This window comes from Emys orbicularis, chromosome 5 (genome assembly GCF_028017835.1).
Source record: "Emys orbicularis isolate rEmyOrb1 chromosome 5, rEmyOrb1.hap1, whole genome shotgun sequence".
Classification (NCBI taxonomy): Eukaryota; Metazoa; Chordata; order Testudines; family Emydidae; genus Emys; species Emys orbicularis.
Window position 1 is genome coordinate 23,483,047 of NC_088687.1, and position 26,230 is coordinate 23,509,276.

Consider the following 26,230-nt stretch of genomic DNA (forward strand, 5'->3'; position numbering starts at 1 on the left):
GATACTACAGTGGTAAGCACAGTTTCAAAACCGATACAGAAAAGAGTAGGCATCATATCATAAAGATCTGCAGGGCTGCTTTAGTGAACTGTATACAGTTTTGATTTTTCTCTGCCTTTCACAAGAAAGTCCCACTGTATCAATCAAGTAAGTTGAAGAGCTTCATCAAATTAAGGAAGCCAAACTAGCTGAAAAGATATTAATAGCATATGCACACAAAATCTGGGACAGAAGGGTGGGGGGGGGGGTCCTATGGTTAAGATTTTGCACTATGAATCAGCAAATACAGGTTCAGTTACTCATTCGAGGTGGAAGCCTTACCCGTGAAAGCAAAATACAGATTCCCAAACAGGAACAGGAATTAAGACTCAATGGGGGAGAGACATGAGGGGGTAGGGGAAGGGGTCTGGAGAGATGGAAGGTGGTCCTCTGAATCAAAAGGAGGGTCTGGAATAAGCTAGCCTATCTAAATTTGCAAAGAAGGTTAAAAGTTAGGCAAGAGAAGATACATATTGGCACATATTGTTTTAATCCTGTTTCTCTCTGCTTGTTAAGTTTCTGTGAACAACTAAATCATACTTGTCTTTGATAAAGCAGTCATGAGTCACTTAATTTCATACTCGTCACACGTTCCCAGAGAGGATTCCACAGCCGGACCCAAACCCACTTGGGCCAGCTGGAATAAATAGGATTGTGAAACAGGGGGTGTTGTAGATTAGTGATCCAGTATAAAGTGGGGTGAACTGCAGGATACTACTCTGGGAGAAGTGTAGGGTGAGGCATGACACTTAGGAGTGCCCATGGGGGTGAGAGAGAGAGAGAGATCACAGGAATCCTAACACCTGCCTCACAGGGGTGTTCTGAGGATAAATTCTTTGTATATACACCTCTGACCCGATATAACACGAATTCGGATATAATGCGGTAAAGCAGTGCTCGGGGGGGGGGGGGGGGGCAGGGCTGCGCACTCCAGCGGATCAAAGCAAGTTCGATATAACGCGGTTTCACCTATAACGTGGTAAGATTTTTTGGCTCCCGAGGACAGCGTTATATCGGGGTAGAGGTGTACTTGTTTGTATCTGCTCAGATACTATGGGGTAAGGAGGTTTAGATATATAGATTAGAGTCACAGAACTCTTCAGACTTATTATAAGACAGGGGCCCTACCACAATCAGTTGACAACCTAACTCAGGCTATGACTACATACAAGTGGGCCAGACCACCACTGTGACTATTGACGAACATGCTTTTTGGAGGAGAAAGAATTGTTCCATTTAAAATGATCTCATTCAAGAACGTGCAACCAAATGCTTAAAACATAGACTGGATACTTTTAATTAACAAAGTATAAATGTGTTCTGTGTCATCAGGAATGGACTGTACTCTTAGTATAATACTGATTTGTGATTATCTCTATTAAATACATTAGAACAAGGGCTCATTCTTTAACTAGGTCCACAAAGCAATCAGTCACAAAGCTATTTGTGCTATGTTATCCAGCACTCGTGATTACTCCTGTATTGACTGTTCAAAATAATTATGTTATAAAATATCAGCTTGGTTATTGGCCAGATGGAAAGTAAATCTCCGGATATAGATCTACATAAAAATGCCACTGGCTACCAAAGAATCACATGCTTTAGCACTTGCAAAGATTGTTAAATATAGCCAGTATCCAGGCTACAGCTCCCACAGAAACAGATTTGCAGAAAAAGAGCTAGAGGATGAATGGGAGAACTATTAGCAGAGTCCTACCCTCCCTTTCAGTAGCACTGCCAAGGATTGCTCACTTTCATTACTTGTGCTGCTGCTGTCATTTCTCACTCTCAGAATTAGCATCAAGAGTACTAATTACAGAAGGCAGAACACAGTAGTCTGGGATAATAAATGCTGAAGGAAATTCTCAGCTCCGTCAAAGTAGGACAAAGAGGACACAGGGATTTGTGTCTTATATTTAATGTCCAATTAGTAAAATAGCTTTAAGATTAAGGCTGCATCTCAAATACAGTTCAACATTATTAACAACATTCATACTGTGATAGCAACTACAAACCAGTCAGACTGGGACCCCATTGTACCAGGTGCTGTACAAATATATAAGTGACAGACCCAGCCTTCTTTTCTTAAAGGCTCTGTCATTATACTCCAGCTGTACTTGAAAAATAAAAAAGTGTGTTTATAAATGAGGGTAGTGTCCTGTGCATGGTTAAAACCAATATTTTCCATTAAAAGTTTGGTGTTAATCTCTAAGATATTCCTGTCTGCAAATAGCCTTCCATTCTTAAAAACTTACACTAGTCGTCATTTCCTGACTTTACCTTGTTTAGATAAAGTTTGAACCTCATGGTAGCCCCAGTGACGACTCATCATGATTGGTTGTTGCACCACCACCCTATTTCGGACATGCTTAATAACGTTCATGCAGTATTTTTCCAGTTAAGAGACTCCCCAGTCAGCATGGACAGAAAGATACCTCACAGAAAGTGCCATGTGTAATTTCTTTCAATGGACCCCAAGTATCCTGTAGGTTTGCCATTAGAACATGGAAGGAGGGAAAGGGTCACAGGCAGAAAAAGCTGCCAGCTTGTCTCATCTCAGGAAAAAATATCAAGTTTACAAGAGCTAGTTCTCCCCGCACATACACGTCTACCAGAAATCTAGGAAAAATAATCTCTCTCTGGTGGGTGGTTTCATCAGTGATGAGTAATATTTGTTTACATGTCTGCCATGATCACACATTTGTGGCCACTCCAATTAACGGCCCTGAGCATCCTCAACTCCCAATTGCTAGTGGACCACAATGGCCATTTAGGAGGACTGAGTAAGGAGGGAAAATGATCATGTCCTGAAAATACCACCAATGATGCCTTGGAAGTTGATCTTAAGAGTTAATTTTTCATTGAACAATACCCCTCCCTCTCCCCCTTCCCCCCCACACCCCTTCCTTGGGTTGGTTTTCAAAATGCATGTACCCCCAAAAATTGAAACATTAGCTAGCTAGTTATTAAAGTAGTACTCGGTACACTAAAAATATTCTTTAACAGCTTGAAATTTGTATGGATGTAACTTGATGTAATGAAATCTTATTCACATTGGTTGCTATTTAATCAGTATAATGAAGGATGACCACTAGTATTGAGGTTATATGACAGTTTCCATTTTAACCTCCTGTTTTCAAGTTGTTCCTAACTTTCTACAATTTTCAACATTCAGAAATATTTTTTTCAGGTTTAGGCCCTGATCCTACAAGACACTCCACATGGGGGATAGAGGACTAAGCTCTATCCAAAGGATATTAAAATAAATAAATAAATAGAGATATCCTATCTCTTAGAACTGGAAGGGACCTTGAAAGGTCATCGAGTCCAGCCCCCTGCCTTCACTAGCATTACTGATTCTTCCCCAGATCCCTAAGTGGCCCCCTCAAGGATTGAACTCACAACCTGGGTTTAGCAGGCCAATGCTCAAACCACTGAGCTATCCCTCCCCCATCCCAGGGATATTCTTCTGACACACACCACACAAAAAAAGCTTAAGCAAAAAACATTAATTTTATTTTTCATTAAGAGGGAAAGTGAAACTTTTTAAAAAAAATCTTCAACAGTAGAAATAGCTGAGGATAGAAAGTTGAGGACAAATGCCTTTGAATGTTTAATTGCAAACTGGTTTTGATTTGAATGGGATAAGATTGTTTGAAAATGGCACTGTCCGCAGGCATGTCTGAACAAGATTTTTACGTTAAGCTTCTAAAATGCATAGCTACAGAATGCTGCTCTGCATGTAAGTGTGAGCCTAACCTAGCTATGCGGGGAAAGCGTACTGAAGACGTGCACTGATTTGTTAGCCTTCCGGCTACTCTGCAAAGTTCCTCTTTCCTTCCAGGCAAAAGCTGACTCTTCCATTACAGTAATGAGATGAATGTCTTCAAATATATTATTTTTTATTTACTCATTTTTTATTAGGGGATTTTTCTTTTCTTTTCTTTTTTTTTTTTTTAAGTGTGAATGGCCCGGAGGATGGTTTATTTTATTTCTTGTTTTTATTCCAAGGTTTGCATTCTAATTCTTGTGCAACACCTAGAACCACAGATAGATGCTGTATTCACTGAAATACCTCAATTGATTGCATCAAAGAAAAAAAAATGGGTCCAGCTGTTGCCTCTCTCACTGAATTGGGAGTTGCCTCTGAGTCTTTCCAAATCTGCTCTCACATAATTTGGAGTTCACAGATTAACATGATCTGATATGTGGTAAATATAATGACAAAGTGCTGCAGGATCCATTACAGGTGGTAGCTGGGCCATAAATTAATCTGGGATGTTATGAATGGGAAGGGAAATGGCATAGCAGGGATTATTCTGGGAACTTTACCTCCAATTTTCCTGTGATTAAAATCATAACTTTAATGTTGCAACAACAGTCTTAACACCAATTTGCATTTATATAGCACATAACCCAAAGGACTCTGCATTACAATTATAATTTTGCTTTAGTCTAGTTGGATAATAGGATCAGGATTATGGGATTTCTTTCTTTACAGAGGACGACAGATTTTCTCCCATAGAAGAGAAATACAAGAAAGGACAGCTATAATTTCTAGGATAATCTCAGTATTGAAAGATCATGAGTAGTGATTTGGTTTAATTTCACAATCTAATGTAAAAGCTCAGTAGCATACAGAAGATCATTAACTATCCCAAAGACTTAGTGCTTGTAACTCTGTTGTTTAGTTCCACCTCTGTTCTCTTCATGGGAGCAGAGAGGTGGGAGGGATTATGATTGCACTGGCCAGAGTAATACATTGCCTGTCATCAAAAGCCAATATTACATGCTGACAGTATTTGGAAAGGGCTATAGCTTGTAAAACCGCTCACTCACATTACTGCTGGAACAATATTGCTTTCGCTTGGAGTGAGTCAGGAAGCAATAACAGAAAAACTGTTGCATTTTATATTACTTTATTTCTACTTAATGGCATTGGCTGTGAGATGTATTTGACTTTCTCTTGTGCCTGACCTCAAAATGTACATGAATTCCAGAACAAAGTAGTTATCCTGTTTTCAAAAGTGAATGGAAATGAAAGAAGGTGCCAGTGATAAATAGGTGCAGTCAAAATACGCTGATTTTATTGTGAGTATCTTGTACCATTTTCACAGCATATAGCGTAAAATGAAGTAACATTTAAGTCTACTTATTGGAACAACACTGACTATTTGGCTCTTTTACACGCCAGTCTTAGGTATTCAAACACCATCTTCTTTTTAAAGTTAACGCACTATACTATAATTGGCCTAAATCTTTTGGAGTCAGTGGAGCTCAGCTGATTCATATCAGCTGAGGATCTAGTCCTAAATGACTAGATTAACTGTTTAGGGCTAGATTCTCACCCTTACTCATGCTGAGTAGTACCTTGCTCTGCGAGTAGTCTCATTGGATTTCAAGAGTATTGGGAAGGATTGACAAATTCAGTGGGTCTATAACAGAATCTGGCCCTTGATGAGGAGTTTAACATTTAATACACTGAATTTTGTTTCTGCAATGTGGGTCCAATACTTGGTCCTGATGCTGTGCCCTCAGCTCCAACAGCACAAAGGGTGCTTAAAAACACCTTAAACAGGCAGCTGTGGATTCCCCTCAGATTAGAAGGATGTTAGTGGGAGGGGAGGGACAGTGCCAGCAGGCCACTCCAACTGGTGCAGATTAGAGAAGCTGTTCAACTGCAATAATTTGGGACTGTTTTGGGTCTCAGAAACCAGGACAAGGTAAATGGCAAACTGACCCATCAGCTGCACCAAGCTTAGGATCTGCATGGGTGTGTACTACTGTCCCAGTTTCCATTAAATCCCTACTCCTTTGCTAAGAAAAAAGAGTGGATGCAAACACCAAGTACAGTGTTTTAGTGCATTTTATGCAAAAATATTTATACTATCAAGTATTTGGATTGTGAAGGCAGAGCAAATCTTAGAACCCATAGAAGAAGCAGTTCCATTTTCAGAACTCCAGCAAAAGCAACTATGTTTGCACCATTTTAGTCAACATCAGCACTCTCTCTTGCTCCGTCTTCTCCTGGTGCCCTGAAGCCACTGTTCAAGTAACTCCTCAGTATATGTTCTTTAGTTTCATGCCCAAGCACAGTAAAGATAATTTGTGTTAAAGCTGTCATTCAGTCACCACTCTCTTCACGTGGCTGTCAAGGCTGTATCCCTACTTTGAACTTTAGGGTACAAATGTAGGGGCCTGCATGAAAACTGCTAAGCTTATCTACCAGCTTAGCTCTGGTCCCGCTGCCACCATTCTCGATGGATTCCCTCCCTGGGAAGCCTTGAGAAACCTTTCACCAATTCCCTGGTGAATACAGATCCAAACTGCTTGGATCTTAAACAAGGAGAGATTGACCCTTCCCCCCTCCTTCCTTTCACCAACTCCTGGTGAATACAGATCCAAACCCCCTTTGGATCTTAAAACAAGGAGAAATCAATCAGGTTCTTAAAAAGAAGGCTTTTAATTAAAGCAAAAGGTAAAAATCATCTCTGCAAAATCAGTATGGAAAATAACTTTACAGGGTAATCAAACTTAAAGAGCTCAGAGGAATCCCCTCTGTCTTAGGTTCAAAGTATAGCAAACAAGATAAGCACTCTGGTAAAAGGTACATTTACAAGTTGAGAAAACAAAGTAAATCTAAGACGCCTTGCCTGGCTTTTACTTACAATTTTGAAATAAGAGAGACTTGTTTAGAAAGATGGGGAGAACCTGGATTGATGTCTGGTCCCTCTCAGTCCCAAGAGTGAACAACCCCTTAAACAAAGGACACACACAAAAGCCTTTCCCCCCCCAAGATTTGAAAGTATCTTGTCCCCTTATTGGTCCTCTGGGTCAGGTGTCAGCCAGGTTACCCGAGCTTCTTAACCCTTTACAGGTAAAAGGATTTTAGAGTCTCTGACCAGGAGGGACTTTAGTACTGTACACAGTATGGCTGTCACCCTTCCCTTTATAGTTATGACATATATGTTCTTTAGTTTCATGCCCAAGCACAGTAAAGATCATTTGTGTTAAAGCTGTCATTCAGTCACCACTCTCTTCACGTGGCTGGGGGCAACCCAAAACCAATTGCATCAAGGAGTCAATGTGTTTGACTAAGCAAAAACACCTATCCATTCTCAATTATATGATGGAAAGGAACACTCTCTCTGTGACATGATAAAGGCTACTCAAGTACTGCTTTCCAAAGCACCTTTAGCTATAATCAACTGGATTTAGCTACAGAACTGTAGCAGTTGACCCATGCTAGCCCCATTTCAGCTGTCTCATTTCTACAGAGTTATTTGTTTTATTTCTTTACTACTTTTGGCCCAATAGTACATTTATGAAGTAATATTTTAAAGTTACTTTATTTCATAATTAAAGTTCCTAAGCATATTTAGTATGATCTGATATCAGATTTAAGTATTTTGCAATGGATCTACTGTAAAACTGTTTTCTGGCCAGAGGATTTAATGGTGATGGATTAGTAAATTGATGTACAAAAGCATAAATTAAATTGAAACACAAATTAAGCAGAAATAAAAGGAAAATATCAGAGATATCACAAACATATCACAACCTTAGTAGACTGAAAAAATATTTTGTTTGTTTTTCAAAGATCGTTTAGACCTCTAACCTTGATCATCAGAAGAAAAATAATCCTCCTACAATCAAACCATTTTATTTTCACAATGTCTTCTCAAGTGCATGCTATGATGTTACCGGCTTGCTCAGAAGAATGCTAAGATATTAGCTGGTACCAATTTAATAAAAGGGAATTGCTATTAAGGGCACCTCGCAGAAAACACAACATAATAAGCCAACTGTCATAAAATATTTATTCTACAATGAATTCACTTTACCTTGAAAGGCACTGGCTCTTCAGTAAGTGGGCTAACAGGAAGTGAAGTGGTACTACTGGCAGGACTCATATCTGCACTCTGTAAGAAAAAAAACACATCAGTATTAACACTTTTAAGTTTGGGACATGAACATATTGTGTTTTGCAGTTTAGCTACTTGATGCTGCTTCAATTTTTCATCTAGAGAAGTAAAAGAAGAAACACCTCATATGTTAAATCTAACCATTACTAGCAAGCTATACTATATTCTTTAAAATGGGATAAGAATTTAAATACTTCACTTATGGATAAATTAAGCCCCCATGCACACATTTTGACTTAACGCCCAATAAAATGAATAAGCTATTAAGATATGCACACAGATATATATGCATTTAGAGAAGAATATCAGGGAACTATTTGGAACAAATGCCCTGGCTGCATACAGAACAAACCAAGGTGGATAATCTGGATTGAATTATTTTTTTCTTAATTGCCAAGTCATCAAAATAAATAAAAAGTATATTAAGAATGTCGGTATAAAGCACAGGAGTAACTAATAATATTGAAATATTGACTAGCTGTTAATATATTAATTAAGTTTAGAGGTGACGCTAACTTGAGGCATGCTGCTACAAGGAAAGGGTTGAACAAACACTCACAGGAAACTAACCTGGACAAAAAAAATACAAGCAATATAAAGTATGCCTGGAGACAAAAAAACAAAAAACAAAAAAACAACAACAAAAACAGAACACACAGGCATTCAAAGAGAAGGAAATATTTAAAAACAAAACAAAACCACACACCTTTAAAAAGTAATGGACAGCACAGTAGACACATTTGCGTGTGTAGTCAAAGTGGCATTTGCTTTCTGTGCAATTCTACTGCATTGCAGAACGATTTGTATTTATTTATTTTACTTATGCAATATGCCCACCATAGGGCCAATTCTGTAGCCGGTATGAATCTGTGTAGCTCCATTGATCTAGCTTATACTTTCTAGGTGAACAATACTATACAGACATATACCATAATCAATCTAAACTGACACAATGTCACTAATAGCAATAAAAACTCCTTGAGCAAAACCAAAAGACTTTCTGCTCACTCCCCCTCTAGAAGCTTAAGTAAATAAATACAATCGACTTTGCAAGATACCCTGAAAGTCACCAGAAACTAGCTCTTTCAGACCAGGCAAATTCAAATTGAGGGCCTTCTAATGAGTTTCTCCTGGCCCAAAACATACAAATATGAGGACTGCCAACCTGTGCGCTCCAAAATTATCTTAACTGCTGAAGGCACTATGTCTTCAATATAAATAAAGCCCAAACCATAAAGAACTTTACAACTCAACCCACCATTCTAATTTGCAGCTGGAAATGAACTGAAAGCCAGTGGAGCCTTTATAGAGCAGGCATACTGTGGTCTGCAGGAGAAACTTGAAAAAGCAGACTGATAGCTGCATTCTGCATGAGCTGCAGTTTCTGGGTAGTTGGCCTGGTCTACACTACCACCCAAATTCGAACTAAGGTACGCAACTTCAGCTACGTGAATAACGTAGCTGAAGTCGACATACCTTAGTTCGAACTTACCGCGGTTCAGATGCGGTCCACACGTGGCAGGCAGGCTCCCCGTCGACTCCGCGGTACTCCTCTCGCCGAGCTGGAGTACAGCAGTCGACGGCGAGTGCTTCCGGGATCGATTTATCGCGTCCAGACCAGACGCGATAAATGGAACCCAGAACTTCGATTCCCAGCCGCCGAACTAGCGGCTGGGTGTAGACCTGGCCTTAGAGTATAGTCTAATGTAGGATCAAAAATAAGTATATCCGAATGCCGGAGCTGCCTTGTCATGAACTTTTCCAATCATCTCAATAATTTTACACAGTTAGGAACTTTGGCCAATATCTCTACTAATGTAAATTAAGTTTAATGGTGATATGGCAGTTCACAGCAACAGAGAATCAAGTAAGATAGTAAGTAACAAATGGCAGTTTCTTGAGCAATTACGGGGGGGACGGGACACATTGCTTTGAACGAGACCATCAACTTGCCTTCCTGAAGGGAAGCATATACAACCTAAAATGCCTAAACACCCCTTTCTTCCTTTGTGGCTGATAAATGTATATTTGTCAGAATCACTTATTGCAGCTTGAAGCTCTCAGTGCATATCAAGAACTTCTGTGAGAAATTATACCGGAGAGGACTTCATATTTGACATCTCCTGACCCACTTCTGTTTTCACAGAAACAGCCAACTGGCCTGAAACTAAATCAATTTATCTGTGAATTACCTAGACAACACTACACAATTGGGTTCCCTTTCTAGCTCTTATCACAAACTTCTGACGTTATTTGAGCAAGACTGTTTTGTTTGTGAATTATGATAAGCATTGTTTACTGTTAGTCAAGGTTGCTTTCACCAAGAAAGAATTAGGAAACACAGTTAAGGATTAAAAAGATTGTGAAGTTGAGCTCTCAATGTAGAAAATGCCTAAATGAAGGTGCCTATGCAACTTAATTTGGCCCGCTTAAGTGTATGCCATTAGTTACATGACATCATTTCCCCTCTCTTTCCCCTCCCTCCCCCAACAGGAACCCCCACTCATTCAGTGCATGGGACAGATGTGCTCTGGTGATGAATTGGAGTTGAGTACCGAAGGAGTCTGTCTGTAGGACTCCTGACTTATCTGTTGAAGAAGTTGGAAGGTGTGCAGTGAACGAAGGAGTGAATTGCAGGAAGCGTTAACACCAATTTCCCACATGATGCTGAGCAAGTCACTTACACCAAACATTTCACAGATAGTCTCTTCTACACATAACTGAAGTCTGTATCATAATGTATACAGGTAAAGCAGCTGAATTTAGGTTGTATGAGCAACATTCATTCTGCCATTTCCTAACTTCAGAGAACTTGACATTGCAACCTTTGAGTCATCTTCATGTGTCTATTTTTGTTAATGTTTTAACTGATTGATGAGAGCAACCTCTACTAATGTTTAATAAAGTTTTGTTTGTGAATTTCTTAATTTTAATACAAAGAAAATTGTTTGTGTGTGTGCTATTTTAATAATAAAGCACTTACACATTTGTTTGTCTTCAATGTATTTTGGATTATCGTGATCTCGGTATTTCATCGCAGTGTCATGTTGACCAATATATTGCAAGTAATTAAACTCACACAAAGCTTTAAATGCAACTTCAGTTTTACTACATCTCCTAAGTTATTAATAATTATTACTACTAGTACAGTAAAAGAAAACTGAGTAGGGACTCATTGTGTCACTTCTTGGGGGTACCCAGGGTTGTGAGGCACCTGACCACCACCCGCCTTAAGTATAAGTAAGTCTTGTCTGTGTCCGCTAGGTGTGACCTCCCTGACTTCACCAGCTTCAGGCAACACAAGCTTCTTAGCATATGCAGGCTCTGTTATCCATCTGCAGGATACTAGAGGCACACTCCAACCCCCAAAGCCCTTTTGAATATCCCCATGGAGTGTTCAGTCCCTGGTACGCTGGACACAGAGAATTCATATATCCATTTCCCCCTAAGAAACAGTACCCCCCCGCTTACTAGTTCCATCTTAGATGATCTCTCTGTTTAACCCACAGCACTTGCATATGTTTATAGTGAAAGCAAGTTAAAGTTTATTTAGCCAACTATAGAGATTTGAAAAGTAGCAAGTTCAATTATGGAAAATAAATGATTACATGTAAAACCAAATCCTAACACACATTCTAGAGTTTAGACTCAATTAACAAGATACTATCCTACCTAATTAAGTTTAGATCACCAAAGTATTTGTAGTGTTTTCCAATCTGGCTTGCTGTGACCCTGCTTTCAAAAAACAAAACACGCTAGCAGTTTGTCTCCTCGGTGAAAGATTCAGGATCTACCTCAGTAACCCCAGATATACCCCCCCATTGTCTTTACTCAAGTAGACACCCCCGTCCCTGGTATTTTGGTTTTGTTCCCGCAGTTTTTCCTCTCTCTTTCATGTGATTCTGCAATCTTTTCATTAGCACCAGGCTCAGTAACGCAAATAGATCTCCATTGTGAAGTGTACAATACACAATATACACATGACTACACAGAGAAAGATAAGTATCTCTCCCTTTGTACCTGACAGGAGCATGTTTATTACCTTCTGGTGATCTGCTTTAAACTCACACACCTTAGAGAAAATAGTTTTCAGTGCAGATACATAATTCTTTAAACATTAGCCGTACATACATTTTGCAATGACTGGTGGACCAGTGGGCTATTGGCTCCTGGTAGAGACCTCACATGCAACCCTGAATTCATAAAATAGAACACCAAATAATTAAGGGTTAATTTGAATAAGCTGGGCTTCTGGAGACAGGGTCCTATGTTAGAAGCAGGCTTTCAGTTTTTGCTCATCAAAATGGGAGGGAAGGAAAGAGTCAACACATCAAGACTGAAGGAAGTAAGTGGATGAAAACCTTGAATTTGGGTACCTTTGATACAGAAGTGCATTGCAACTAAGATAGTTAGGAATGCTTGTTGATAAGTGATGACACAGTACGGGTTACTGTGATTTGAGTGTTTTGTAAAAGTTAGTTTTAAAAAAAAAAAGACTTGAAATTTGACCTGTGTCTCAGGGATGTAGCCTTTGCCATCCCCATGGAAATCCACCCAAATTTAACCAAGTTATAAGTCTTTGAAAAGTCACATTTGCATATGCTCGGTATAGACTTCTTAGAATGTAGCAGCTAAAATCTCCTAAGATTCCATTTTCACTTAGCATGTTCAAGCCCTTCACATATCCTAGTGTTGAACAGACTGGATATGGACAATCCCACGGTATAAATGAGCACTCTCACTCCAGCACAGGGCTAACGAGGTGAAGCCAAACTTTCCCTCTAATGGCTACTTCCAGGTGCTCAGTGCTGACATGAGCCTGGGCCCCAGACCATAGAACAGGGAGCCCATCTCTCCATGATCCTCCTGCCCACACCCACACATTGTGGATAGAGGAAGCTGCCTGATTTGAAGGCAGAGGAAAAAGACAGGACATGATCACATAATTAAAAATGGTTTCATAATGCATATGAACAGGAAAGTCAAATTAATGTTCACAGGCAACCTTAATTTTGGCATTTCCTAATTGTTGTGTTTGACGTTGCTTATAACATAGAGTGTTGTTTTTTTGGTCTATATACAAATAAAAATTCTACCAAAATACTTTGTCAAGAGCTCTTCCTCTTAACAAAGGATACCTGCCATATATTGCTTTTGTACGTGTTGTCATGTATCTTAAGATACACAACTCCTGGCAGCACATTGCATTTGCTGCATAAGTATGCAGCAGTTTCCAAAGCCTGTATAAACTCCAGTAAGGTCTCTTTTGATTGTATGTGTCATGTAGCGTTGAAATTCAAAAGTATATGTTGCCTCAAACTACTCTCTAATCAGATCAAAGTGATATCCCTACTAGGTTTGTTGTCATCCTCCCAGTCCTCCATGTTTTTCCTACACAATTCTGCTATTTACAATAGTTCAAACTATTTCCTCCAACATTCTGACAGTCAAAATATTTCAGCTTGGAGTAATGCAGAGCCTTGGTATGTGGCAAAATAAATCAGAGAGGGAAAAAAAGTCTTGAAAAGGCACATTCAATTCTGATAATATATGTTCAATGGTTTAAAAGTAATTTACCAGACCAGCAATATATAGGGGCATATTGTAAAGGCTGCATTTGTTTAAAACATTAGTCATTTTCCAACCTTGGTTAGACTGTGTCAACACCTCTTCTATAAATGAAAACAGATTTACCTGACTTCATAAACTGGGATTGCTCTAGATACAGAATCCTGCCTTTAATCTGATCTTCTGTAAGAAGAGAGTAATGTACCAGACTTGGTTAATTGTACCATAAAATACATGCAATGTCTTCTGGATCATCCACCAAAAGAAGGCAATTTAATTTGTTACAACTGCTTCTCCATAAGAGTAAAAAGTGCTATGATAGTGGGCAGACACTGACTTCTCTTGAGATCAGTATCAAAATTTATTGATCCAAGAAGTTAATACTGACAGAGAAAATCTTCAGTTGATATTAGAGCCAGAGAACAAATAAATCTTGATAATAACCGAAGAATGGAGAAGACAGTCTGTGTACTTTATAGTTTTTACAAAGGGGGAGTGGAGGAGTGTTGAACTTATTTTCAGGGTGATAGTTTTAGTTGTATTATAATATAGGTTATACTGTTCAATACCATTTTATAGTCTAGATGTTAAATCTAATCAGCATCTGATAGGAAAAAGTTGCAAAACAACAAAAAAGCCTTTTGAAAATCTGAGGGTTAACTTCGGACAGAAGTATTTCAAATCAACTGTGGCCAATATAAAAATTTCAAAAGAGAAGATGGCATAATTTCAGTCTGGTTGTAATAAACACATGAACAAGCTGTTCAGAATCTTTCTAGCACTAACCCAGCCTTGTGATTGCTCTTTAAGATAGATATTTTTAATCACAACTCACGGTTTGTCATGTAGCCTATGTATCATACTAGCATTTCTAGCAGGGTACTAGTCCACATGTTACCTTTTCCCAGGCTGATCCCTGCTCTATTGTGCTGATCAGGAATTGATCTCCCTGATGCTTTCACAGGTCTCTCCACCCACCCATCAATAGCCAACAGGTCCACCCGACCCACCACCTCAGTTCCTCCAGCAAACAAGATTGTCTAGCCTTTTCCCCAGGTTCCTCCTGATTGGAATGGGGAAGAGAACTGACCCTAGCCTGTTCCTCTGAAACTCTGTTCTGGAGTGAGAGGAGATCCCATGGCTGCTCCTGTGTGTCACTTTGAAGAAGCCAGAGAGGTTAGCTGTTCTTCCAGCCTTTCACCAGGTCAGTTACTGAAACCTCCTACCCCAAGTCAGTCCCTACTTGAGGAAGGAGTGGCTCTGAGTCTCCACAGAACTCACAAAGTCCGCTGTAACAGGGAAGTGTCTTGGGGGATGTGACCAAGTGGTAGGAGCCTAGAACTGACCCAGCACCCTGGTCACTAAAGTACTAGCTATTACACACTTGGAGTGGACTTAAATTGAGAGATTGGTGCTCAATGGCTTAATTAGGCAGGGGCTGATAAGCTAATAAGAGCAATCTACCCATCAGCTGATAACACAGTTCAAGGAGAGGAAGGAAGTGCAAGGGAGAGGCTGGCAGGGCCCCGGGGTTTCTTTCCCTCTCCAGAGAAGGGGCTCAGGGGGAAGTTTATGTCCACTTGTATATAGCTGCACAAAGCTGTACTGATGAATCGGTAGAGGGGACCTAATAAACAACACACTGATGCTTATAAACCTGAAAAGCATCCAGACTATTTGTGGTGGTCTAAAGGGCAGAGAAGGCAGATGGTAGTTGGGGCTCTGTTGGATACTCAGGAAGGGGGAGTGGAATTTTAAGTGGGCATCAGGAGTGCAGAGATATGGAGAAGGAAAGAACTTATCAGGTGAAAGAGGGAAGCATTGGACGGACGGTAGGAAATTCCACAGAGATCAGGAGGTTGTAAGAAGTGAACCAGGGCTCTGCTATTTGAGGATTGGGAGCACAACAACAATTCCACTTTTTCTCATTTTAGCATGGTCATATCCCGAATTGCCTATATTTAAAAAAAAAAGTTGCTATGGTCAGCATGTACTCTAACACCACATAAAATTTCTGGAATGCCAGTGTTATCTTTATAGTGTCAACTTCAAATTCCTCTTGAAGGTTGAATAACATTTTAATTCTCTTATTCTCAGATAAACTTAGAATGAGTGTTGCATAAAGGGAATAAATCCTCACAGGCAATGTCAGGTAAGTTTGAATGAAGAATAAAAAGTCACTTCATTCTCCCTCACCACCATCTGTCTGATTAATTCTCCCCAAAACCTCCTTTACTAGGCAAAGACAAATAATTTAGTGTCTCCTTTAAATGTGTACATGTTTGTTTATTACCACTGTCACAGTTCCTGGGCAACTACATCTGTATTCCCTCTCCACAGTCCCTCGAGGGCATCCAGTCAGGCTGCTGACCCATCTGCCACTCTTGGGTGGAGACCCACAGCTCTCTCCCTCCTGACCAGGGTTTTTCCTGGCTGCACAGTTCCCTGCCTACATTGTGATATTTCTAGTAAACCAAACTGCCTCAATGGGCCAGTATCTGCGCTTTGCTTTCTCTTCAAAGCCTATAAATAGCATAATGGCCCACAGTTATAAGTTACCACACAGCTCTTTATAAGCAAGCACATCTATTCTTAAGATGAAAGCATTACAGAGAAAACAAAAACCAAAACCAAAACCAACCAACCAACCACTTACGTGGCATACTATAGAGGTCATCTATCAGTCTTATGGAGCCTTAATAGGACAAGTCCTTCCAATCCTTTCCCATGAAGGATTGCTCCCCACCCCTGCCACGGACAAGGGGTCCTGTAAGTTTGCTGGATCAGAAAGAATGTCCTGAGGCTATTTATCCAAAAAGCCTTTCTTTGTCTGTTGGTATTTGAAGAATCCAGACTGCACTAGTATGCGTCAGCCTGTACAGGAGATGGTACCTTTCTGTGGTGGTTATCACCTGGCTGATTCCCCTTGATCACCACCCACTGCTTCTAGTTCCTGGAAGAGATGTGGTAACTCTCCTCTATGCAGCAGAACATGGTCATGCATAAACCATTTGTTTAAAACAATGGACCCTAAAGGTACTTCAACTTAATATGAAAAGTTTGCCAGGGATATGCAGGAAACTGCCATGTGTCGCGACCACATCCGAGTTTAACCCAAAGGGCTCATTCATTTTATAATCCCATCTATTTCATTTGTTTCTAATTAACTATATTTTAAACAATTGGTCAGTCATATACTATTAGAACCTGATCCTGGGAACACTCGAGTAATCCCACTTTACAATAATTTAGATAATACAAAAAAGAGGACAGAGGCTCAGAACTTGAAGGAGTAGGTGGCTGAATCCCACCGAAATTCAAAGCCTAGGCGCCTCTGAAAATCCTATCCACAATACTTAGCATTTCCATTGATTGTTTTTAACATTATTTGGGGAGCCAAACCACCAAAATGTAAGATAAAAGAAAGGGTCAAGCAAACCTACTGCTGTCAGTAATTTTTTTGCCCACCTCTCGTCATAGCAGTGTCTATTACGGAAATGGTCCAAAGACCCATTGAAGTCAACAGAGACTTTAATTGCTTTGGATTAGGCCTTTCATGAAGGGGAGGGGGAGCCTATTTTGTGCGGAAAGAAATACAATGGTACACTAATGGTACGTAACAGAAGAGCCACAGAGAGTCCAGGAAGACAGAGGAGGCCCTGCCATAGAGGCATTTGTAGAAAAGAGGGGTTTTGTTCGTTTTGCCACACAGGTGTCAGTCAGGGAAGTTCCCAGTGATTTAATTATCTGAGAACTCCTAGTCAATTGCCCCAAATCTATCCCTCCCCATTTGGAGCACAGGCCAAGCTCTGGTGGTAACTAACAGCTATACTGAGCTGTGAAACTTCAACAGTGCACATGTTCTAGAAAACACCTCATTTAAAACAAATTATTATAACCACTTCTCAGTTACCTAGCATTTCTGTTAATTATCTTGGGGATAAGAGAAGAGTTCCCTGGCCCTTGGGCTCAGCAACAGGGACAAACACCATTTACTGCCTTGCCAGGTTGGAATTTTAGTTTCACTGGGGGGAGGGAAGGGGATGAACAGCATTTCCTTCACTCGTTACACTTTGTCATGGCTTGGATTTTTATTTCTCATCTTTCTTTTGTTTTAAACATACTGGAAACCTTGAAAAGCAACCTGAGAGTTTGCCTGTGTAGATCTCTCATGGCAGCTGGAATCTAATTGAAGACTCCAGTTGTGCATTCATTAATTTGTAAGGGAAAATTTCAACTTCCTTTCAAGAAGCAAATAGACAGTCAGCTAGTTGATTTAAATAATATCTGATGATTTTCAAAGCCTGCAAACATTTTGTTGTCCAAGTGACTTAATTTTCTCATGCTTAATAACATAATAATGATGATTGTAATACCATCCACCTTTGATCATCAGTAGCTTAAAGTGCTTTTAAAAAAAGGTCAGTATCATTATCTCCATTTGACCGACAGGGAAACTGAGGCACAGGGCGATGTGACTTATCCAATGTCATTCAGCAGGTCAGTGGCAGAGCCACCAATAGAACCTTAGCTCCCGAGTCCCAGGCCACTACTCCATCCAATAGGCCACACTGTTTCCTCTAAGTGGTGTTCTATCTCAAGATAATCTTATGGCTAAAGATAATCTTTGATCCTTCATGGACCAGAATATCCTGCCCTGACTTTGATGGTATACACTCCCTAATGATTCTGTTTTCTGTTTGATTACAAATTTGAGTGCTGTTTTCATGCAAGATTCAATTATGTTTTTCGGACTCTGGTTTTAGGGGACATCTTAGCTGTCCAAAGCATGCATTAGCAAACACCTTCTCATGACAACATACAATTAAACATTGAAAGCAACTATATTCATTGATGCCCCATGCTACAAGAATTGCCTCTCATTGACACAGAGAGTGTCTACACATACTCAAAGAGCAGCACTGTATCTGCCAACAAGCAGCTTTCAGATCTCCAAATCTTGCATGAGCACCCATTCAATGTCCTGCCGCTCCATATAAAGTCCTCAGGACGAGGCGGGGGGGGGGGGGGGAGGGAGGAAGGGGAATCAGGTAATGGAACTGAAAGACAGATTTTAAACTGATGAAAGTCACCCCGGCACAGACAGCTTCAACAACCTGTGGAAATCATGGTCATAATACAAGACCTCTGCTGGATCCAAAAAGGATTAGACATTTATATGAATAATAAATATATCCACACAATGATATTAGATATAATAAAAATACACAAAGGATGTAAACTCTTATTCTTCTGGGTATAAGGCAATACCTAACTTGCTGGCATTAGGAAGAAACTTTTCCTAAGGACAGATTGTTCTTTAAATGCATCTGCCTTTGAAGCATCTGTTGCTGGCCACTGTTGGAGACAGGATACTAGGGCTTGATCTAGGAAGCTGATCAGTTTCTAGTCTAACAACATTAAGGAAGAAATACCAGGCTTAAAGAATTTCACTGATGCTTTGAGAAAAATGTATGACTACCTGTCATGGATCCACAGGCTTGGTGCTGTGCCTCCAGCTTTAGAAAAGTCTCTTGGAGACCCCTTCGACATGCCAGACCCTCCACAGGTCTCTGTTCCGTCAGGGTAGGCCACGCAGCCTTACTGCCTCCTAATACTGAACCTCTGGTGTTTCAGCACTCCTACTTCACACCATTAGCTCTGTTCAGCAAGTCCAACTGAGAGAGACACTCCTGGAAGAAACTTGTACACTCTTCAGGAACTAATGCACGTCACCCAGTACACTTGCAGCAACACTCAGGCAGCCTTTTTAGAACAGTAGGGTTTATTAGTCAACTGGAACATAGCATTCAAAGTTCTTAGGTTAGCATAGAGACATAAAAGGTTAAAGCATCATCCATTCTCGTCAACCCAAAGCAATTCAACAGCCAAGCTGAAGTGAACTCCATTTTCAGGCCCTGTTTCCCTCCCTGACTTGCTTCCTTAGGGCATGGCTACACTTGCAGATGTAGAGCGCTGTGAGTTTGACAGCTTCAAGCGCACTGGCGTGGCCACATTTGCAGCACTTGCAGTGGTGCATTATGGGCAGCTATTCCAGCATGCAAGTGACTGCAACGTGCTTTTCAAATGGGGGGGGGGGCTGGAGTGTGACAGAGTGTGTTGTGTGTATGTGGGGGGAGAGAGTATGGGTTTGTGGGGTGCTGAGAGTGTCAGCATGCTGTCTTGTAAGTTCAGACCCGCCTCTTCTCCCCCCACCTCTCTCTCTCTCACTCAAAGCAAACAGTAAATGTTTGCTTTTTCTCAGAGCTGATAAGCAGCCCGCTTCTCTGAAACGGAGCTTTGAAAGGGCATTTCCGCATTCCTGCAGCAGATTTCACAACAATGACAAGAGTGGCCACTTGACGTAAGGGGATTATGGGACGTTTCCAGAGGCTAATCACAGCGCAGTAACGCAACACCTCGTTCACACTGGCACCGCGGCGCTCCAGCAGGGGGTGCAGCAAACGTTATTCCACTCACCGAGGTGGAGTATCAGCAGTGCTGTAGCCGCAGAGTCACAGCGCTCTACGTGCCTTGCCAGTGTGGACAGGGAGTGAGCTAGGGCACCCGGGGCTGCTTTATTGCGCTGTAACTCGCAAGCGTAGCCAAGGCCCTAGTCAGTTCCCATGATGTGAGAGAGCTCAAGCTTCTTCCAGAGTCGCACATTTCCTAGTCCTTTGTTCTCAACCTGGGCTCTCTGCTTAGCCTCCCTGATGAGAGGTGGGAAATCCTTCGCTCCTCCCCAGGTCGTTGATTGCTTGGTGTCAGTGTCCTGATGACTGCGCTTTCCATTGTCTTCTGGATTTTCCAGCAATATGGGTTGGCCATGGCCAGTCCTTTTTAATGGCCCATTCAGTCAGCTAGGCAACATACACACCTATGTCTCTTAAGATTAAATTTCTGCTCAAGTCTAGTTTTCTCCTACTGCTTAGTCATGCAAAGCACAGGGCAAACTGGGACATACATAGGATTAAAAAAAATAAAAAAATCCCACTTCATCACAACACCCAATAGCTTTTCAGTGTCTATGTAATGCCTTTCATTTAACTTTTGTAAGGAGAACAGACAGCATTCTTTGAAAGGGCATCATATTATATTTAGAACAAAAATCAATTCACACTGTCTGTTCTCATATATTTCATTTTCTTTAATTCATGCATTTGCTAATTTACCAAGGTATACCACCAAAAAAGCCCACACCCCACTGTTCTTAATGCACAGCTTTGCATACATACCTAGGGCGAAGATTTTGGGCTGGATGTATTTTGTCTTCTATATCCCTTGTGGGGTGGGGGTAGCAGCTCACCAGTTCTATCCAGATATAAATCTCATTTTTAAGTCTTAATTTAAAATCACAACACATTCAACTTGTGTGTTGGCGGGCAGACAACTGCGGTATTTTCAACAGTTTTGATCTCTTATTACTTAAACTGTGGAAGTAGGAATACTGCAGCATTTTTAGCTGGACATAGAAACTGCATTAGTAACATTGTTCCTTACATTGTCCGGCTGTTCTTTGTTTTTCTGTTCCTCTGTAGATATCAAGAGCAATACTGCTAGATTTTAACACTAGAAAGAGGTTTTGATTTGAGGTTATGTTTTTATCTCAACAGCTCTCAGAAAAGATTTCATTTCCTTGGATTGTGATGTATTTCACTGAGGCTTTAACAAGCCATTTTACACTTCTTAAATGTTGTGACTGCAATTATCTCACTACTTCATCAGCTCTCAAAAGGGCTTTTACAATTTCAATATGGAACCACTTTTGACAGGTCATTTAAACCTCTTTAGATGCAGAGAATCCATTCTCAAGACTCCCTTGTATTCCCTAATCAGATCCCAGTGAAAGAAAGCATGTTGACATCTGTATCTCCAACTACCAAGCACAAAGAACAAAACTATTCCTTAATGTAAGAAAAACTCAGTGGAAATTAGGGTTACCACCTGGCTGGTATTTGACCAGCCTGGCCGTTTTGTTTTTTTTAAATGGATTTGTCAGAAAAATAATTTAATCTGCTGGGATTTTTTTTTTTGTACATGGGTCTAAAGATTTGAATGAGCACAATACACCAAGATATCTAATGTGAAAAGTTTCAGTGTCCAGCTAAAAATGCTGCAGTGTTCCTGCTTCCGCAGTTTAAGTGATAAGAGATCAAAACTATTTAAAATATCACAGTTGTCTGCCCACCAACCCACAAGTGCACCGTGCACGTGTAAGAAAGGGTTTGAGTCATGCAAGAAGGAGGAGACATGCAATATTATCAATCTTATTTATATTTGTTATCTCTCTAGACACTAAGTGGTTGTTGAAGGGGAAAGCTTTGTGGCCTTGCCTTGTGGTGGGAATTGGGTGCTTGCCTTATGAGGGGAGGGGGTGCTGGCATTTCAAAGTTTGGATGACATGTAGTTACCATCATACTATGTATGTTTTCCATGGTTGCACCACATTCTCCTACAACATACTGCATAAATGCAAGATAAAATTCAACCGATAATTCCTTATTTACTACACGCTGTTCTTTAGCAGAAAAGTATTTTAAGTCTTTGCACAAATTCAACCCATTCCTTAATCAGACTATGTTTCAGCTCCTGCCTTTAGAGTCTTCTTACAAAAGTTGAAACTAGAATGTTCCACACATTAAAATAGCATAATGGGTATAGCAGGGATTGCTGTAGTTAAGAATGTATGGTCTGTTTCTAGTAATTTTTGAAGTTTTCTAGGCTTAGCTTCCACCTTAAGTTTAAGGTTGTCAAGTTTAAGGAAAGATGAAGACCTTTTTGAATGGGAGGAGGGTAGGGAACAGGGCCGGCTCCAGGCACCAGGCAACCAAGCACATGCTTGGGGCGGCACCTGGTAAGGGGCAGCCAATCTTGGGCTGGCAGGGGGCAGCGCAGCGCGGCGCTCGGTGTGTGGGGGCGGCGGTGCGGCGCTCGGCGGAGGGTGTTCGGCGGCGCGGCGCTCCGTAGGGAGGGGTTCGACGGCGCGGCGCTCCGCAGGGGGTGTTTGCGCGGGCGGGCTTCAACAGTGCAGCACTCCGCGGGGGGCGGAGGTGTTCGTCGGCGGGGTTTCGTCGGCGCAGCGCTCCACGGGGGGCGGGGGTGTTCGGCAGCTGGGTGGGGAGCGGGGGGTGTTCGGCAGTGCGGTGGGGGGCGGGGGCTGTTTGGCGGCGCGGCGCTCCATGGGGGGCGGGGGTGTTCGGCAGCGCGGCGAGGGGTGTTTGGCGGCGCTCTGCGTGGGGGGGTTCGGCAGCGCGGCGGGGGGCAGTGGTTGTTCGGCGGCGCAGTGCTCGGCGGGGGGGGGTTGGCGGCGCAGCACTTGGTGGGGGGGTGTTAGGCGGGGCAGCACTTTTTTTTGCTGCTTGGGGCGGCAAAAAAGTTAGAGCCGGCCCTGGTAGGGAAAAGTGGAAGAAACCCCAATACATAACCTTAATTCTGACTCTTGTGCATTTGCCTCACTGTACAGTCTTTAACTACATGATCACATACTAACTCTCAAATTCGATGCAGTAACAATGTTCTACAATCTTAGATACATATACATTGCATCTTGCAATTCTGTCTGTGTCAGACAGACTTCATGGAAGTCACTTATATGACAAGTACACAGTAAATGTACATACCAAAAATACTAGATAAACCACCTAAATTCACAATCAAGTAATCCACATATTTAACAGCCGTTAAATATTGCTATATTTCTGAAAGGTTTTGTTGCTGGTTGAAAAGTCAATGTGGAACAGTTGGCTAAGTCATTAAGATATAGCCTGTCATCTGTGAGGCATGTGATATAGAAAGTAAATAAAAATATACTGGACCACTGATAGGAAAAAAAAAATAAATATTGAAATTTAAGCAATAAGTGATTAGGGCAAAAACTGAAAGAAGTCACGGAACTCTGTCTTTGTTTTCCCACCAGCTCTAATGATGACTATGAAAGTAGTACAAGTTTAAAAAAAGTATTACAAGATACTACACATGTAAGATTATTATATTTGACCCCAATCCTGCAAGGTGTTCTGCTAGGGTGGAGCCCTGTGTCAGAGGCTTCAATGGGGCTACACAGGACACAGGGTGTCAGCCATCAGCTTTCCCTGGCAGTCCAGGAGCTTACATTGTGTTTGAGAAACAGGATGTGTCGATGTAACTGTGGGATAAGCATGTATATGGACAAGAGGCAGAGTTAAATGTGATTCATGCAACTTTCACTTAGGGCATTTGCGTGTGTGTGTGTGTTCTTACAAGTTCAAACTAAACATTTTTGTGAGCATTTTTTCCTGGAGTTGTATATTAAACTTGCTGAGAGATGTGAATAGCATTTCCTCATAAAGCCATTACCCATAAAATGCCAATTTTTCTTTTATGTTGTGTCCAGGAGTATAAATGAATACAACCTCTTTATAGTTAACATTAATAGGGAGAAAAATACACCTTTAAAATTTACTTAAATAAATTAGCATAGGAGCGCTTTTTGAAAGGGAAAAATATTTTCTTTAAATAAAACTTTGATAACGTTTTCACATCTTATGGCTTATTACAACAATTTGTAACCAACTAACCCTCCTCCCACCCCCAACTTTTTTTGTCCTATGACTGCAGAGTTATTAATGGGCCACTTCACCTTGAATGGTCCCTTGCAATATGTACAAACTGCCTATCCTAAATATCTGTTCCACCTTGTATTTAACTGTGACACTCTGAGTACCTTTCCCAGACCAGAAGAGCTCTGTGTAGCGCAAAAGCTTGTCTGTCTCTCTCCAACAGAAGTCGGTCCAATAAAACATTAACTAACCCAACTCACCTCCCACCTCCTTAAGAGCAGTTGGCCTGTGTCTCTCCTCTGTCTTAGAGCACTATGTTCAATTAACTTATTTCGTAGTTGATAACCATCAAAGCATATTTTGCCCACTCTGTCACTCAAAATGTGATGATTAAGTATTCTTTGAGATGGGTTAGATAGAACTATTAGAAAAATCAATCACCAAAATTCAAAGCAAAAACTGATTAGCAGACAAAGCATCTAACTCTCAGTGGCATCCCCATCCCAGTTTTTCACCTACAGAATGATTTTCCTATTAAGGCACAGCCAATCTTGCAGGTTTTAAAAGGCTGCGCAAAGGGCTCCCCCAGTTCCCCCCACTCACATAATGTCCTTCAACTTCAAATACAACAACCCTCCCTCTCCCCTCCCCACCCCCCGTGCTTCTCCAGTCCCCTTTTTCAGGTTTCCTTTCCCACTGCATCCACTCCCATGTTCTGGTTCTCCAACACCTACACCCATTTCTGGATCATCGCAGCCTCCATTCCCTACAATCAGTGGTGCTGAAACAATTTGTATAGTGGGAGTGCTGAAAGCCAATGAACAGAACAGTAAACCCTGTACATGATGGAAACCACTTCAATGTAGGGGGTTCTGCCGCACCCCTAGTTCCATCACCTATGCCTACAATCATTCATGCAGACCCAAAGATTTCCCCCATCTGACTAGGACAGCAAAAATAGAAGCCTCTGAATGCAACTGAAAAGGAAATCCCTTCCACAACAGATAAAATGGAAGAAGGAGGGTGCTGCTATCACTGCCACCTGGCTGCTTAGGGGAGGCATTGATTATAGGTACCACTCTACCAATGACTTTCAGAGGCAGAGAGATGAAGACAGAGCAAAATGACCATGCATCAAATAGGCTCCTAAATCTGACTCTGCATTTGAGTCACAAGTTAAAGTTCGTTTAGCAGCTTCATCCTAGTCCTCTAGAGCCTCCCCTGGGATAGTGCTTGGGGTGTGCTATAGACCGCCAGGATCTAGCCTGGATGCGGACAGAGAACTATTGAATGTTTTTAGGGAAGTAAAAACTAATAAGAGCTGTGTAATCATGGGGGACTTTAACTTCCCAGATATAGATTGGGGAACAAATGCTAGTAACAATAATAGGGCTCAGATGTTCCTAGACGTGCTAGCAGATGAATTCCTTCATCAAGTAGTAACTGAACCGACGAGGGGGGGATGCCATTTTAGATTTGGTACTGGTGAGTAGTGAGGACCTCGTTGAGGAAATGGTTGTAGGGGACAACCTTGGCTCGAGTGACCATGAGCTAATTCAGTTTAAACTAAATGGAAGGAATAACAGAATTAAAAGTGTGACTAAGGTTTACGATTTCAAAAAGGCCAACTTAAAAAAATTAAGGCAACTACTTAGGGAAGTGGATTGGGCTAACATACTTAGGGATCTAAAGGCAGATGGCGCCTGGGATTATTTCAAGTTGAAGTTGCACGAGCTGTCCGAGGCCTGTATCCCAAGAAAGGGAAAACGGTTAGTAGGCAGGAAATTTAGACCTAGCTGGATGAGCGAGCGTCTCAAAGGGGCGATTAAGAAAAAACAGAAAGCGTACAAAGAATGGAAGAGGGGAGGGATCAGCAAGGAAACCTACCTTATTGAGGTCAGAGCATGTAGAGATGCGGTGAGAAAGGCCAAAAGCCGTGTAGAGTTGGACCTTGCGAGGGGAATTAAAACCAATAGTAAGAGGTTTTATAGCCATATAAATAGGAAAAAAACAAAGAAAGAGGAAGTGGGACCGCTGAAGAATGTAGATGGAGTGGAGATTAAGGATAATCTAGGCATGGCACAATATCTGAATGAATATTTTGCATCGGTCTTTAATAAGGCTAATGAAGGGCTTAGGAATAGAGGGAGCAGGACAGAG

General features: G+C 41.2%; 1 protein-coding gene across 1 annotated transcript in view; it reads right to left on the minus strand.

Annotated features, from left to right (window-relative positions):
* The window catches only part of CCSER1 (coiled-coil serine rich protein 1), a 1,077,958-nt gene that overhangs the window by 533,224 nt on the left and 518,504 nt on the right, over positions 1–26,230 (minus strand). Inside the window, exon 7 of the mRNA XM_065405630.1 lies at positions 7,884–7,961. Within this exon, the coding sequence (XP_065261702.1) occupies positions 7,884–7,961 (78 nt within the window). The remainder of the gene's footprint in view (positions 1–7,883; positions 7,962–26,230) is intronic.